Genomic DNA, 17280 nt, shown 5'->3' with positions numbered 1-17280 from the left:
ATCATCTTTTTCTGCCTAAGCAGCTTTGCAATGTTCTGTCTTTAGCTCAGAACTGCTGAGCTCATGCTCATTTATGTGCCATGGATAAATCTGGCCTGGTGTGTTAACCTGGGGCAGAGCTGCCAGCCTCCAGCCAGGGCACACTTAATGCTTTTGGAACATTTGACCCCCAGAAAGTCAAGTTCATATTCTCACAACAAAGTCAAAACCTGGACTTGATGATCTTGGAGGTCTTTTCCAGCCTTAATGATTCTACAGTTTCGTGAATACTCCATCAGAAATCAGAGTCAGACATAAATTTTCACAACAAAGCAATTTAAAAGAAAAAAGGAATATTAACCATTAGTATTTCCTTTGCCTCACACATATTTGGAATGGAGAAGTTTAGAATCCCCATCCCTGGAGGTGTCCAAGGAATTCCTGGACGTGGCACTCAGTGCTCTGGGTTGGGGACATTGGGCAGAGCTGGGGCTCAAAGGGCTGGGAGGACTGTTCCAGCCTCAAGGATCCTGGGATTCTCCTTGTAATGGCAAAAGTTTTGTCAGATCCATTCCTTGAGATGTGGAGCTGAAGGAGCAAAGCAGCAAAATGCAGGAATTGAAATATTTTCTCAAGTGACCCAAGAGCACCCTCCTCCCCTCTTCGTGCTCCAATGCCAGAACAAAAATCTTATGTTCAGCCTAGCTTTTCATTTCACAAATTTTCCTTTTGGTCTTAGCCCCCTTCTGTGATTCCCATGGGTTATTCCTTGTTTTTTTCCTGCCCTGAGCTGTGCTGCTGAAGATCTGCCACGTTTCACACTACAGTGTGTAGTTTCTGCATTTCAGTGGCAGAAAAAGTGGTGCTGTGTGTAATTTTAGCCTTGTTTAGTGTCTTTCTAAACAAGATATCTAACAGGAGTGTCAAATGGTCTGAAGGTGATGTTCCAGAAACACAGGGTTGCAGAGTATCACTGAGGGAGAAATTCTTTGCAGGAACTTCCAGGACTGAGCTGGAACGACTGATTATGAATTATGTGTTCAAAGCTGGCCCTTCACTGCAGCAAGGTTTGTTGTTGATAATGAAGATGTCACATTTTGCATCCAATCTCCTGAGAAGCAGCACTCAGGAGGGAGGACAAGGAGGCTGTGAGTTATTTCTGGAATGCACACACGGAGGATCAGGATCAGAGAGCAGCAGGTTATGCTGAGGCTGCTCTCCAGAGGCTCCACCAACAAGCTGTGGTAATTTCTGGACAATTTCAAAAGATGTTAAGAAAGTTAAATAAACAGAAATCAGATTAAAAGGGGAAGGACTGCCTAGTAAAGCAAAATGCAGAGTAATTAAAAATGGCTTGGCCAAAGGAGACAGGGAAGGGTCTGCAGCTCTGGGCAGATCTAAAATACTTGGCAGTAGTGAACGAGATATGATATTTCATCTGGATATAAATATGAACTTCTGGAAAGAGTTAAGGAAAAAGAAGTCTCTCAAGGGCTCCTGACAGTCATTTCTTGAATAATGTGATCTAGCACAGGGAAAGGGATCATTGTTGGTGTTGAATGCACCACCTTGAAGAACCAAAGTCAGCTCTATTTGTGTCAGTCGAGGGATGCCCTAAGGAGTCATGTCTGTTACCATCCCCTTGGTTCTGCTCCACACACTCCTGACCTTCCAAAATACCAGGCTTGCTCCTCTGTCACTTAATCTGTTTATCAACTCTTCCCTCACCAGGTTTGTTGGGTTCCTTCATTGCAAACAGCCACTTTTCACATGTTCCTGGGTCTGTGTGTTCAGCTATCAAACATTTCATAGGTGATAAAAATATTGACACAATTGCAATCAAGGTGAAAAAGCACTTCAGGTGTACTTATGGGGTGAAATTAAAGACGTGTTTGTACTAAAATTTAGTTTGCAGTGCGGACTCCTCAAGTTCAGAGATTCTTGAATTTGGATGGTGTTTATTCAGGCACATTATAGGAACAAAATTGCCTCCATCAACTGAACTTCAGTGTTGTTACCCATAATAATTCTGTTTTTCCATTGGAGCGCTCCCAGGTCTGCCTGGGGCTCCATCTCACCAAGATGGTGTTTTGGGTTTCCTGAGGAGCACGGAGGTCCCAGCTCCCTCTCCCTGATGCTGCTGAGAACAGGTGGCTCCCTGGGGGTCACTGGGTATATTTAGGGCTGAAACTCGAGCGGGCTGGAGCCAGATTGGCTGCGTGGGGCACACACGTCACCAGGAGCCACCAAAGCCCTCGCTCTCGCCCAGTGCTGCTCAGGAGGGAGGACTGGAGAGCCTTTGCTCCAGAGGATATTTACTGCATGTCGCTGGTAAGGACTTTTTAAATGCATTTCACTCCTTTTCCTTAGAGGAGGGTCTTGAGCTGTTTCCCCACTGTGCAGTTTTTTGGGAATTCTCGCTGTGCTTTGCCCATGGAAGTCAGGTTTTCTGTCTGAGTAGCTCTGTGCAATTGGAGGAGGAGGAGAAGGCCTGGAATGGGGTTTGGAAGGGTGGCTGAAGGTTGTGCCAGTGACAGGTTGAAGGGATTGTGTTTATATGCAAACCCCACTTCTTGATTTATCCATACACCTTGGCCTACTGCTTCATGTGACTTGTCACTCCTCATTTGAGTTATTCCTAATTTATTTTTACAGTTTACAGCGTGGTTTTCCCAATTAATTTTTTGGCCGTTTTTCTCAGCCCATTGGGACTAAAAAGGGCCAGTATTCCATGTTCCTATATTTAACCTGCATGACTTGACTTCCCTTGCCTCAGAAGGAATTGCAGTTTAGCCAGCTCAACACAAGCACCCTGTCAGTTGGCAGGATTAGCTTACACGGCAAATATCCCTGGACTCAGGAGCAGCTGTTCCAAAGCCTCATCCCCTCCCAACATTAGAAACAGGGCTGCAGAGCCTGGTGGAAAACTGTAGCTTTGCCTCACAGCAAAATCAAAAAGTGTGCTAATGAGTTTGTTCAAAAATTTCTGACACTAATCGTGCTTTTTACTTCAGCCAACTCTATGGATTTTCATCTTTTCCAGGTCTGAAGAAAGAGAGAGGAAAAACCCACAAGAGCTTAAAAAAAAACCCCAGAGCATCTCTGTAGGCTGATGCTGGGAAGACTGAAATTGCCTCATTAACCTAAGGTCACTGAAAAAAATATTTACAATATTTTTCTACATTATGCTCTTACTTCTGAATGTAGTAGAATATAAACCTCCCATTCAAATGAGAGCTTGAATGATATAATGAAATAGCATAGAATAGTCACAGAGAAAAGGAAAAAAATGCTTCAAATAATTCTTTGTAATGAAAATGAATCGTCATGTTTCAAGAGATCTCTTTAATGTTCTCTTTTGTTTTATTTATCTCTTTTATTTTATTTTCATTGGATGCAGTGTTGATGTAATAACTGGAATGAGGTATTTGTCCAAAATAGTAATTTATATCAGTATGTTTGAAACTTAGTCCAATGTTTTTCCATAACAGTCCAAGTAATGCCAGATCCCAACTTTATTTGGGGTGTGACCAGTTACTAACCATGACCCCAAGTGCTTTATGAGCTTGACTTGTACCTTCTGATGGTACTTTCAGTCATGGGCTAATACTGTTTATTCACATTTTCACCTGCTGTATGATCAGTGAGTGGGGGAGACACAGAAGCAAACCCTCAGAATGGAGGAAGAAGAATATGAAGAAGTTGTGGAGGTAAGCAGAAAATGTGAGAGTAGAAATGTTTGTTTCCTGCCTTGTGACTGAATACATTAATCACCTCTGCTCCTGAGCAGAGGTTGCTGTTTGCTGTCTGAAGATTAGGGATGATTAGATATCTATTAAATGGTCTCATCAGTAAAACAACAACAACAACAACAACAGTTGCTCTCCGTGGAGCAAAGTCTCCTGGTTCCTGTCATAGTTTCAGAGTTTAAATAAGGACTGGAACCATCCCACACTCAAAGTGCGAGGTTTTCTGATTACTCCCTGTGTAATTATAGATGCCCTGGGCCAGCTCTTTTTCCTCCTGGCTTGCCCTCTGTCACCCAACCCATGCTGGATTTGGAAGCCCCTTTCTAGCCCTGCCTCTGCAGAAATGCAGCAGCTTTGTGCCACCAGGGGACCATGAACCAACCTGGCCTGAGCCTGCTGCAGAGATGGAGCCAGGTTTAAGTGGCAGGACTTTAAAATGACAGAGAGTAGATTTAAATTAAGTATCAGGAAGAAATCCTTCCCTGTGGAATAAGGTTGCCCAGAGAAGCAATCTGGGATGGTGGGAAGTGTCCCTGCCCATGGCAGGGGGAGGAATAGAGGATCTTTAAAGTCCCTTCAAACCCAGGGCATTCCATGATTCCATGGTTCTTTGCCCATGGAGGTGCACCATGGATTAATTTGCCAGCAGCTCATTTAAACTCAGAGTTAGATGCTGAATTATTTAGTCTCAGATAACTGAATAAAAAAATTCCCCAGGGCAACCTACAGCTGGAGCCACCAACAATGACTTTGTTACAGAAACAGTACACAGAAATTAACAGTGTTAATTGTTGCATTGTCACTACTCTGAAATTAACTTCTGTGTTATGAAATACACAAAGTCCTGTAAAAAGTCACTCCGTGTTTGGGGAAAAGAGTGAGAGTATAAATGTGAACATCCTACATCTCACTGCCACCACATTATTGATCTCTGTGGTTTAAGGGCACCGCCAGCTTTATATATTTCAAATAGTGAATGAAGAAAAGCCAAATGATTTGCCAGTCAGAGTAATTAAATGCATTTTGCACAATAGGTGCCACCACTCATAAAGTCGATTTTAAAGACATTTTACTACCTAGCTACAATGACACCAACCCTTCATTAAATTACTTATTCCCACTTGTAATTGCCTTTATGCTTCCTGTGCATTGTGTGCTCTCTGTAATGGACATTTATTTCCTCTCATTGTTTATTTATTCCATCAGGAGTTATGGTATTTTGGGCTTTTTGTTCACACAGCCCCATTTCATCCTTTATTTTTAATTTTCAATGCCCACCTTGCTGTAACCACATCCCTTGGGCTGAGGGAGGCACTGCTTTAGGAGCTTCCCTTGGGATACTCGTGGTGAGATGATGAATAAAAAAGGAACAACAGCATCTGCTACAATTTTAAGCCATCCCAGAATTTTCCCAATTCCTGTATCAATCCAGGATTTTAAACCTATAAGTTCTATCAGAAATCTATCTTCTGAAAGAGAAGGACATGAATGTTGAATATTGAGCAGCTGGGGCATTGCCAAGGAGTTTAAGATGCTATTTCTTAATTTTCTTTGGAATTATGAGCCATTGCTTGATGTTGTAGCTGTCTTGGGATGTGCAAAAATCCACAGTGAGTGATACAAACATTTGCTGCCAAGTTACTTGAGATTTTTTGGAAGGTTTTTGTATAAAGTTTGTGAAAGATTTTGCAAGGGGGTTTGTGGAAGGTTTTGTAGAAATTTTGTGGGAGGTTTTGCAGAGGATTTTGTAGAAAATTTGTGGAGGGTTTTGTAGAAAGTTTGAGGAGGATTTTGGAGAAAGTTTGAGGAAGATTTTGTAGAAAGTTTGAGGAAGATTGTGTAGAAAGTTTGAGGAAGATTTTGGAAAAAGTTTGTGGAAGATTTTGTAGAAAGTTTGTGGAAGATTTTGTAGAAAGTTTGTGGAGGGTTTTGTAGAAAATTCGAGGAAGATTTTGTAGAAAGTTTGTGGAGGGTTTTGTAGAAAGTTTGTGGAACGTTTTGTAGAAAGTTTGAGGAGGATTTTGGAGAAAGTTTGTGGAAGATTTTGTAGAAAGTTTGTGGAGGGTTTTGTAGAAAGTTTGTGGAACGTTTTGTAGAAAGTTTGAGGAGGATTTTGGAGAAAGTTTGTGGACAGTTTTGTAGAAAGTTTGTGGAGGGTTTTATAGAATGTTTGAGGAAGATTTTGTAGAAAGTTTGAGGAAGATTTTGTAGAAAGTTTGTGGACGGTTTTGTAGAAAGTTTGAGGAAGATTTTGTAGAGAGTTTGTGGAGGGTTTTGTAGAAAGTTTGCAGAAAGTTTTGCGGGAGGTTTGAGGAAGGTGTTCTCGAAGGTGGGTCAGAACAGGCAATATGTTGGGAAATACAGCTCGGCCACCTGAACTAACTTCAAGGAAGAGCTCTCAGAAAGGGACTTAAATTTTAACGAGAAATTTTTCGGTTCAAAGTGTTTTCCATTCCTGCAGCTGTGGCAAGCGACCCCAAGCTCGGAGGAGATTTTCCAACATAAACCCCGCATTTTTCCCGCACTTTTCCTTTTAGTCTTGGTGCCAGCGAAGCCCGTCCCGCCCACAGCGGCTGCTGTTCCTGCAGCGATGTATTTTACAGTTTTTCCCGTGGTTTCCTTGCGGGAGGCCGAGGCCGCGGCGCTGCCCTCACGCTCCCTCAGCGCGGCCGCCATTGCTGCGGGACGGCGCCGCCGCGCGGCCGAGGGCGGGAAGCGACGGACGGGAAAGAAATTTTCAATGAACTAAAAATGAAATAAATCCGACAAACAAACAGCACAACCCGAGGCTGTTTCCCATTTTCCTGTGGGTTATTCCCAGGGAGCAAAGCCCAGTCTTTCAGGTTCCCCCTGAGCCTTTCCCAGCTCCCTCAGCCGCTCCTGAGGCTCCGCATCCTTTCCCAACTTTTTTTGTCCCGGCTGCAAAAGATGCTCCGCTGGACGAGGTGCTCACAAAGAAGCCAGAACTGGTGGAAAATGCGAAGATTAAGAGCTGCAGTGACGGTGGGACAGCGGTGCTGAAGATACGGGGAGCAGTGAGCAAAATAAATGGAATTATGGCAGGTTTTGGAAGAGCAGAACCGGGGCTGATCGGGGAAAATCCTGTGGGAAACAGCAAAGGCACCCAGGGTGATCCTCCAGCACGATTTACCCTGAGCACGCAAAGTGCAAAAATCAAAGAGCAGAAGGATGGAGTGGAGGAACAGAGCTCCCGACTGAGGAAAATTACACAAAAAAAACCCCCAAAAAACTGAAGGTGGAAGCAGGAGCAGACAAATTATAAGAAATTTAAAGATTTAAAGCATTACAAACTCCATTTCTACATCCATGGGCAGCTGGATTTGGTGCCCAAGAAATGCAAGAAGGAAGATCCTGGGAGCCACAGGCTGGTCAAGCTCAGGGTTTTTTTTGGGAAAGCTGTGGAGCAAATCCTTCATGAAACTATTTCTAAACACATGAAAGACATGAAGGTCTTGTGGAGAAGTGAACACTGAGTTATCAAGACAATCTCTGGCTGATGAACCTCATTAATTTTATAATGAGTTCCCAGCTGCTGTGGACAAGGGGAGATCAGTGAAGGTTGCTGGGTTGCTTTTGGGACAAATCCTGTTGTGGTTTTATCCCCAAATTTATCAGATGTGGAGGGACAATGAGCAGTGAAATGGGTGAAAAATCAGCTGATCAGCAACAAATTTTAACCAGCAGCCAGAAATTATTGATGTCCTTGTGGGAGCAACCCTGAGGACAAGTCATGAGCATCACCAAATAAAAAACAGGAAAATCCTGGGATTTAAATGCTGATTCTTTTAATGTGGTCATCAATGTCTTCCCTGTTGTGGGTAAAATTAGATAACAATCTTCCACTGCTTATTTGGACCATTATTATTTGGGGAATGTATGGAATAAAAACCCGATCCTTAATGCAAAATTTGAACAGATATTCAGAGTTACCAAATGACTCCATAAGTACCAGTGAACTAAAATTCTGGTTCTCCAGAAATGTGTTTTAAAACAGCTTCACAGAAGCTACAAATTGCTGATCTGGCCTAACAATGATGTTTTTTTCTCTTTTTTTTTTCAAAGTACTACATTGAGGAGACAGTTATTGAGGAGGGTGAGCCACACGAGGTAAAGGTCCCTGCCCTGCTGCATGTAGCACAGAAATGCATGTAATTAACATGAAATACTAAATTAGCAGCCTTTTGTATTCTGAGGTTTAATTTTTCCTGTTAAACACACAAATATCAGTGAACAATTGCTGCTTAATAATTTATTTTTTCTTCAAGTCCCTGCTGTGTGATGATCTATGATCAGTTTTCATGTATCAGTTCTGTTGCCTTCACTTTGTCTAATTTCACTGAAAAAAAAATCCAGTTTTGCAGATTTTTCATCATGTCACTGGTAACAAATATTTGGGTCACCAAGGAGTGATTACCATAACTTGAAATTCTACTTCTAAAAGAGCTATAACCCAACTCTCTGCTGTGTTATCATGAAATATTCTTTATGGCATGGCCTTATGCAGAAACAGAAGTTATTAATTGTGTAATTCTTGGTGCATTTTCAGCTCTGTCTCATTGATGCAAATAACTCAGAACTCTGACCTTCATGAATTCCTTTCTAAAGGCAATTTTTTTTTTTAAAGCTAATTGATACAAAATAAAACCTGACACTTATTTGGGTGGTTTTGGAGCACGTTTTTTAATTGTGAGAATTATTTTTAGAGCTTTTCATTAGAATCTTAGTATAAAAATGACTGCTTGCAGCATGACTATGTTGATAAAGTATATAAAGCATTTTAATTGATTGGAAATGAATGCATGTAGAGCAGAGGCAGCTGGAGCCCCATTATCCCAGACCCTCTGGAGAATAATTCCATGAGTTTGATGCAGGAACCAGCCAGAGAGTTCATTGCTTGTGGGTTTTTTTCAGGGTGGGTGATATATAGGGAGCACAGTGGTAATCCCAGGAGACAAAGTGTCCCTGATTTTCTGTCTCTGTGTGGATCTGGATGAGAGCAGAGCATCCTGTCACCAGCTCAGGGGGGTGAAAACCACATCCTAACAAACTTTTACATCTATAAATCAAGGGATTATTAAATTTTTTTTGATCCCCAGGTGGTCAGAGACCATCAGCACAGATTACTCAGGTTCTGACACCACCAGCACCACCTACAGAACTGAGCACACCCAGCTCAGAGAGGTGAAAACACTTATCCTAACAAACTTTTACAGCTATAAAACAAGTGATTATTGAATTTTTTTTGATCCTCAGGTGGTGACTGAGATCACTGAGACCATCAGCACAGATTACTCAGTCCCTGAGACCACCACAACCACCACCACCTACACAGCTGAGCACACCCAGCCCCCTGGGGAGGATGCAGCCCCTCCTGTCAGGAAAAAGACAATCCGGACAAAAGTGGACCCATCCAAGTTTTTGACACCTTACCTGGAACACAGCAATAAAATGAAGGACTTATTCAGTGAGGTGAGTGGTCCCATGTCTCATTTCTTAAGGAACACCAGCTTTAAAACTGTTTTACAGGGGTTGTTTGCTACTTATAGTGCAAATAACTGGGTTTATCAATATTAAGCTCATGGGGAGAATGTAATAAATTAGAGGTGATCCAAGTTAGAGATGGATTTTTTTCCCTGTTGTGTCAGATGGAATAAACTCAGCTAAAATAAGTGCAAATGTAGTTGAATAATTTTAGTTTATATTATTAAATAATCTGCCCGAAATTCCTCTCCTAACCAGATAAACATGGCAGTAATTGCTAATACAGTTCTGCCAGAGCTCAGGGGTATATCTTAATTATATTTAGCATTATTTTCTTCCAGAACAAGTACAAAGAAAAATTTAGAAAAGAAAGAGGAAAGCCATATGCTTCCACAGCTGATACCCCAGAAATCCGGAGGATCAAGAAAGTGCAGGACCAGCTCAGTGAGGTGGGTAACAGCTGCATTTCTAGGTTCAACCAGGTGCTTATATGAAGGATGAAAATGTCATTATTTAAAAAAAAAAAAAGAAATGAGTGAGTTTTGCTGTGGAATCAGTGAAGTTTGTGCACTGCTGCAGGTTAAATACCGCATGGCTGGGGGAGTTGCCAGAACCATTTGCCACGTGGATGAAAAGGCCATGGACATAGAACATGCAAAGAAAGTGTCACAGCAAGTCAGCAAGGTGAGTGATTTCTGACTTTCCCAGCACTGCTGGAGCCTGAGGTTGCTGGTAAGAACAAACTTTAGAGCTCAGGGTGCTAAAGCAATATTTATGCAACAGTTTAGAAGCACAGGGAGGGATAGCAGAGAAGTTGGTAAGGCAAATATAAATATAATGTTAAATATTTCCAGTTGCTCTATTCAGATGTTACTGCTCTGAGACTTTGATTTTGAAAAAAATCTTTAAAGCAGGCAGTTTATTCACAGAAGTAAGCATTTTTTAGATGATGGAGTGACCAACATGCAGACCTTTCCTTCCAGGTGTTATATAAACAGAACTGGGAGGAGAATAAAGACAAGTACCTGCTTCCCCCTGATGCTCCAGAGCTTGTGAATGCAATAAAAAACACAGCAATGTTCAGCAAGGTAAGAATAAATAACCACAGGTCTGAACCACAGTAGCTGAAGTGAAAGAAGCTTTCAAAGCCAGAAATGAATTAATAATGAACATTCTGGCATTTTTCTTGTAGAAACTCTATACTGAAGACTGGGATGCAGACAAAACATTGTTTTATCCCTACAATGACAGCCCAGAGCTCAGAAGGGTGGCACAGGCTCAGAAGACTCTGAGTGATGTGAGTATCAAAGCAGGGCTGTTGGGTTAGTGGTGTAACCAACTGGGACATGCCATGGACTTTGATTAGATATAAAAGCTTCATCATGGAACATAAAATGAAATAACAGAAAATAAAAGTGTGTTAAGCAAGCTCTGATAGCAGTGGTATTTAACAGAAAAATATGTACTTGATGTTAGAGTACAAAGTAGAGTATATTAGAGTATAAATCCATTGGCAATTTGATGCTGGATTAGGAATGAATTAAATAATTTATTAAATTAGTAAGAATTTTCAGTGAATTTTGCAGATGTTCAGCAGTTCCCTGGTAATGCACAGGTTAAAGAATTCCTGCTGCAGGGGCTATGGGCAGAACTTCTTTCATTAATGTGGTGGGAACAGAGCTCAAATGCTGTGATGCCCAAATAAATGTTTATTTCTTCCATCCTTTCAGATTGTCTACAAAAAGGGGCACGATGAAAGGAAAGCAAAATTCACCTCTCTGCCAGACCCCCCTGATGTGGAACAAGCCAAGAAGGTGTCACGGCAGCTGAGTGATGTGAGTACAACCTGCTGCCAAAACCCCAAAAAAGGGACCTAAGGAAATGAAAGGCAAAAGGAAAAACACACAGAAAAACCAATTTTTTGCTGGAGAAATTGGGACCAAGTTGCATAATCTTGGAAGTAGGGTTTTAACTCCATTCAGAATTTACCTATTATCTTTTTTTTTTTTTAAATTATTTTATTGTGCATTGAAAGTTATCTGCATTTTAAGATTAGAGAGCTGCAGTGCTCACTCATGGTGGAGAAACCACTAAGAAAATTGCACAGAAGCTGTTTGGAAAGTGAAATAATTAATTTAGAGAAAATTTCTTTAATCTTATATTTTCATCGCTTAAAAGCTAAATTGCCATCAAGAAAATTTTATAACGTGAAAAAAAAAGGGATGTACCATAATTCTTTGAAAATAATAAAATAATAATCTTTGTAGGTATCTCTAAAATTATAAAATATGGATTTTTTTTTAAAGATTATTTTTGGCACATATGTTCTTCAGCAGTGTTTAAAAAGCATTGGAGGAGTTTTATTTTTTTGGTAAGTAATGCAGCTGTGACTGAAAATGCACATGGAACAATGAGTCAAAACTCAGGAAGGTGTTTTATTGCTAGACAAGCTCTTTAAATTTTTAATACTTGATTTGTGTGAGCTTGAATAAATAATAGAAATCACAAATACCAGGTAATTAAAAAGGTTTGCTTAAAACCAGTTCCAGCAGCAATACCAGTAAATTCTGACTTAATCACCAGGAAGAAAACAGAACTAAAGGAATAGGTTAGAGATGATTTATTTATCCTTTTTAGGCAGTGAAGATACTAAGAAAAATGACTTGACACTGAAATGGGGCCAAATCATATTTAAGGTGGTTTTGACCATAACTGCTAAAATAGCTATAAGGCAGCTGTCAGCTTTAAAAAGACAGCTCTGAAAAATGAATCTGTCAAGTGAAAATGAAGCTTGGGGATTCAGTTTTATTGTTTTGTTTCCTTACAGGTTATTTACCATGAGGACTATAAAAACAAAATCAAAGGCAAGTGGAGTCAAACTCCGTGCTATGACGTGGCAATTGCAAAAATGAATGCAGAGAATCTGAGCATGGTGAGTGAATCCTGCAGAAAATCTTCAACAGCTTTTTCCCTGTTTATGTTCATGTGGAAAATACTGAGGCTCCATTTGTGGCATGGCTTGTTTCCTAAATAATCCCTGTTGTAGATGTCTAATTTACAAGTGGATGATGTGTTGTTTTCTGTCTCTGTTCCTAACAGAGGAAATACCAGGAAGACTTTGAAAACATGAAAGACCAAATCTACTTCATGCAGACTGAAACTCCAGAATATGAAGCCAACAAACGAGCTTCAGAAAATGTCAGCAAGGTGAGGGACCTGTGTGCCACCTGCTCAGCTTGGGGACAGTTCTGAACTCACAAGTTTTGGTGAAATTGTTTTGGCATGACCTTTCATGGTCCTTTGCCACCATGAATTGAATAACAGAGACATTTTTCCTGAAGATTTTATCATAGAATAGATGAATATCACAGGGTGGTTTGGGTGGGAAGGGACTTTAAAGACCACCCAGGGCCACCCTGCTGTGGGCAATCACACAGGTTAGTGAGCATTTGGCTTTTAATCCTGATTTTTAAAACTTCTTTTTTTTCTTTTTATTCTTTCAAGTTCAAATACAGAGCAGACTATGAAAAGAAAAAAGCTATTGCTGATTATAATGTGCTCCCTGCTACAGAGAACCCATTGCTGCAGCAATTAAAAACTGCAGGAAATATTCTGAGTGATGTGAGTATTATCAGTGTGCAGCTACATCATTTTCAGTCCTGTACCAGAAACCACAATCACCATTTCTTCACAAGGCTTCTCCTCTGGATCCTGTAGTATTTTTAGTTTTATAGACCCATATTTGTCATGACCAGCCAGAACAATTCAGGTAAAGAATAAATTCTCCACAGATGAGACTAGCAACAGCAGTGGCATGTGGATGGCTAATTAGTGGGTAGTTAATTTAGATCCTTGTGGATCATGAATCACAAGAGGACAGTTCTTCCCTTACTGTTTTAAGGAATTTCATCTCATAATGATAATATATGTGGTGCTTTTACATTTTTTATATTATATTCTATTTATTTGCTGTAACAGTCTTCTCAATTCCTCTTTTATTTGCATGGAAAGAGATTGAATATCTCTCAGTGTCAGAAGTTCAAAAACCATTAGCCAGACCTTTCTGTCTTCTCTTACAAACCTAAAAAAAGTTATTTTTAAAGACCATTGGGAAAACAGTGCCATCTGTTTCTCAGTCCTGTGGGAAAACTTTTCTTTGCAGTTGTTTCTGTTTTACTCTTGTCATTTTTAACGTGGGGGGGGGGGGTTGGGAGGGGCTTGCAGTGCAATCTCTTGCATGATCTGGTATTATTTGATTTGCAGAAATTATACAAAGAAGCCTATGAACAGTCCAAAGGAAACAAGATGAATTACTGTGAGACACCCAAGTTCCAGACTGATGCTGCTCTGAAGAACTTTAGTGATGTAGGTATTTCACTTGGGGTTTGTCCTTCAGTACTGACCCTCTTGACTCCTTCTGCTTCTCAACTCGTGGTTATTTTGGCAGGTAAAATATAAAGATGCATATCAGAAGAATATTTTGGGGCACTACTTGGGCAGCTTTGAGGACCCACATCAGATCCACTGCATGAAGGTTGAAGCCATGAAAAGTGATGTAAGTGTGGCAATGGTTCTGCTTTTCCCATCACTCTGGCAATTCAGACAAAGCTCAGTTGTGGTGCCTTACTGAACGTTGCTCTTGTTCCTAGAAAAATTACAAAGCAGATTATGAGGAGGAAAAGACAAAGTGCTACTTCCCTCAGACCATAACTCAAGAGTATGAAGCAATCAAGAAGTTGGAGCAATGTAAAGATGTGAGTACAGGACAGCAGTAACTGAGTGATCCCTGCTAACATCAGTGACTCTGAGTTTGGCCTCGTTGCCTTATGTGACTTTTAAAAAGCATCTTCATCTCTATTTTAGGGCCTTTTGTGACATCTAGTGATCAAAACAGATACAGCACAATCCTTTTTATAACAAAACCATAAAATAAGAGCTGTAGTACCAAAATGAAGAATTAACCTCAACCACTCACCTGCTTAAATATTTCTTAAAATCAATGTTTAAAACGACTTAATTTATTAATAATTGTATTTATTTTATCAACACTTGGAAAATACTTTATATGCATTTTCTACAGATATTTTTTTAATCTTCTTTCAGTACACCTACAAAAAGCATCCTGATCAAACCAAATTCACTTCAGTGACTGACTCTCCAGTACAGAAACAAGCAGAGATCAACAGCAAACAACTGAGTGATGTAAGTAAACTTTGGAAACACTCTGACATTCCCAATTTCTGCCCTATGCCCACCTTCACTTCATCCTCCTGAAATAATTGTGTAGGTAGCTGTATGTACTCACAATTTTATTCCAGCAGAACATCACCTGGAAATCAGATTTTTAAAAATAGTTTTCCAATTCACAGTCTATAAATCTGGCTGCTAAATATCTTCCTTTCTTTTTCTTTGCAGATATTGTATAAATCCAAAGGGGAAGAAATTATTCACAAGTACCACCTCCCTCCTGATGTGCCCCAGTTCATCCAGGCTAGAGTTAATGCCTACAACATCAGTGATGTGAGTATATTTTGAATTTCAGCACCATGAAGCTCTCCACTGATGGTATCAATTTCATTGCCTTTGTGATAATAACATTTTTGGTGGCATTATCAGCCTTCCAGGAGTGAGATAAAGACTGAAATCTCCCTGAATAGCCTTGGAATTTTAATAGTCTGGCCAGACTGATAAAAAAAAATCAGCCAGGCTGCTTTCTCCAGTCCCTTTAGAGCACAAAGCCTGAGTTTGAACCTAACAGGAAAAAATTCTGAAGGTTCAGTCAAGTGGAAAAGGGTTTTGCATAAGAAAGGGAAAAAATGCCACTGATAGAGTTGTTCTAAATGAAAAGTGCAAAAATGCTTGTGGTCTTCATGATTATCTTTGAAATAGATTTATTTCTTGTAATAGAACTGTAGTTTGTGTACAGGTTAACATTTTTTCCTTGAGATTACATGGACTAAACTGGATATTTTAATTCCTGGAATAAAATCTCCTATAATAAAAACATGGACTTAAACTCTTTATTAGAATTGCTATTCCTGACCCTGCAAACTCTTCCCTTTTTCCCCTCCAAGGCTAACTACAAAGCAGACTGGAAGAAAACCCTTTCCAAAGGCTATGATCTGAAACCAGATGCCATTCCAATTATTGCTGCTAAAGCTTCTCGGAATATTGCAAGTGATGTAAGTGGGATTTGCACCCAGTGGAACACATACCCCTCCTGCATTTCATTATTTATTATTATTTACCTGTGCTGGAGACCTGTACTCCTGCTTTAGCAAAAGGTTACAAGTGGCTCTTCATTCCTCTCTTAAATATCCCCAGTTGAATATTGGGATATTGAATTGGCTGGTGGGGTTGCTCAGTAATTTATTATTATTATAGTCTTAATTAAAAGCTGACTTGCAAGCCTCAATGACAATGGTGAGGGAGGGCTTTTAGCTACAGGTGTGGGTTGAGATATGTACCAGGTGTTAAGAAAGCTGAAAAATCCAATCATCTTTTTTCTACCTAAATGATCCTGTGCTGTCGTAAAAACCATTTTTGAGGTTACAGAATGAATTGCAGCATTAATACTTTGAACCTCAATGTTCTAAACCCGTGCAAAGGGTGTTTTCTCTTTCCCAAGTGGGTAAAGCTGTTTTCCTTTGTCACTAGGTCAAGTACAAGGAGTCCTATGAGAAAGACAAAGGCAAACAGGTCGGGTTCCGGAGCCTGCAGGATGATCCCAAACTCGTCCACTACATGAACGTGGCCAAAATCCAGTCGGATCGGGAATACAAGAAGGATTATGAAGTCACCAAGACCAAATATCACACTCCTCTGGATATGTTCAGTGTGACAGCTGCCAAGAAAGCCCAGGAAGTGGTGACAAACGCTGGCTATAAGCAGCCAATTCACCATTACACCCTCCTGCCTGATTCTGTGAACCTGGAGCTGTCCAGAAATGTGATGCAGCTTCAGAGTGATGTATGTTGTCAATAATCAACTCCATTTTTAATTCTCATCGTGGCTGTGTGATATCATTAATTTTTATGGCTAAAAAAATTAATTTATATTGTCCATAATATATTCTATTGGATGAACATTAGATTGGGATGGAACCATTTATTTTCCAAACATTATCAGAATTATGTATAGCTATTAAGTTCTAGGAACCTTATCTAGCAAGTAACAACTTTTTTAATATCTCTCCATATTTGGCATATCCCCACCAAATGAGCATGTTTTGCTTATTGATATATTTTTGTACTCAGATTTTAATTATTGTGATTTTATTTCTCCTAAACACTGGCTCTATCATAATTAAATTTTAATTAAATGCAAATTGCTCCTCCAAAATGAACAACCAGGGGAAGTTCTAAGGCTTTACATGTTTTATCTGTATAGACAGTAATTTTTCTTGCCTCACTGTGTTTTTCTTGTTTCTTTTTGAAAAGAATCTGTACAAATCTGACTTCAATAACTGGCTGAGAGGAGTTGGCTGGGTCCCAATCCAGTCACTGGATGTAGAAAAGGCCAAGAAAGCCACAGACATTCTCAGTGAGAAGAAATACCGCCAGCATCCCGACCAGCTCAAGTTCTCCATCCCCATGGATGCCATGGAGCAAGTGCTGGCAAAGCAAAATGCCAAGACCATGAACAAGGTGGGGGAAGTTGTTGGGTTGACCCAAAGTTTGGGTCTTTGTCTTGCAAAGTTGTGGGGCAAGATGCATTCCTACTGGAATTATCAAAATTTCCAATGGGTGTGGTAGTTAAGACTGGACACTGAGAGATCATGGTAAGCCTCTGGCTGCTCATAATTAAGGGAGTTTAATTTTCTGTTTCTAAAGATTAAAGCTTTCTTCTCCAGATTTATAGTGCTTTGATATTCCTTTTTCTGTAGGATGTATTCACAATAAGTGAACTGCAGAAAACCTGGAATTCTGTCAGTTTTGTACAAGTTTCCTGGAAAGTGGGGTTCTTTAATCTCTAGTTATCCAGGACACCACTGATCCTTATTCCTTGTTTTCCATGGAAAGAATGTCTATGAAAATAAATTCTGCTTCCC

General features: G+C 40.1%; 1 protein-coding gene across 28 annotated transcripts in view; it reads left to right on the top strand.

Annotated features, from left to right (window-relative positions):
* Positions 1 to 2189: 2189 nt before the first annotated feature.
* NEB (nebulin) overlaps positions 2190 to 17280 on the top strand; it is a 102551-nt gene continuing 87460 nt past the window's right edge. For 26 of the 28 annotated variants that reach the window (XM_056496428.1, XM_056496418.1, XM_056496414.1 and 23 more), the window contains exons 1-21: positions 2225 to 2310; positions 3023 to 3127; positions 3624 to 3689; positions 7812 to 7856; positions 9003 to 9218; positions 9572 to 9679; positions 9810 to 9914; positions 10214 to 10318; positions 10423 to 10527; positions 10961 to 11065; positions 12058 to 12162; positions 12330 to 12437; positions 12735 to 12851; positions 13494 to 13595; positions 13678 to 13785; positions 13880 to 13984; positions 14334 to 14432; positions 14646 to 14750; positions 15305 to 15412; positions 15888 to 16199; positions 16670 to 16876. In XM_056496428.1, the coding sequence (XP_056352403.1) occupies positions 3657 to 3689; positions 7812 to 7856; positions 9003 to 9218; positions 9572 to 9679; positions 9810 to 9914; positions 10214 to 10318; positions 10423 to 10527; positions 10961 to 11065; positions 12058 to 12162; positions 12330 to 12437; positions 12735 to 12851; positions 13494 to 13595; positions 13678 to 13785; positions 13880 to 13984; positions 14334 to 14432; positions 14646 to 14750; positions 15305 to 15412; positions 15888 to 16199; positions 16670 to 16876 (2298 nt within the window). In that variant the 5' untranslated portion in view covers positions 2225 to 2310; positions 3023 to 3127; positions 3624 to 3656. Of the gene's footprint in view, positions 2311 to 3022; positions 3128 to 3623; positions 3690 to 7811; positions 7857 to 9002; positions 9219 to 9571; positions 9680 to 9809; positions 9915 to 10213; positions 10319 to 10422; positions 10528 to 10960; positions 11066 to 12057; positions 12163 to 12329; positions 12438 to 12734; positions 12852 to 13493; positions 13596 to 13677; positions 13786 to 13879; positions 13985 to 14333; positions 14433 to 14645; positions 14751 to 15304; positions 15413 to 15887; positions 16200 to 16669; positions 16877 to 17280 lie in introns of all 28 variants that reach the window. The other 2 variants (XM_056496429.1, XM_056496402.1) reach the window with 1 other exon arrangement.

This window comes from Oenanthe melanoleuca, chromosome 7 (assembly GCF_029582105.1).
Source record: "Oenanthe melanoleuca isolate GR-GAL-2019-014 chromosome 7, OMel1.0, whole genome shotgun sequence".
In the NCBI taxonomy this organism is placed as follows: domain Eukaryota; kingdom Metazoa; phylum Chordata; class Aves; order Passeriformes; family Muscicapidae; genus Oenanthe; species Oenanthe melanoleuca.
Note: the sequence above shows the minus strand (reverse complement) of the source record. Positions and strands in the feature narration are given on the sequence as shown.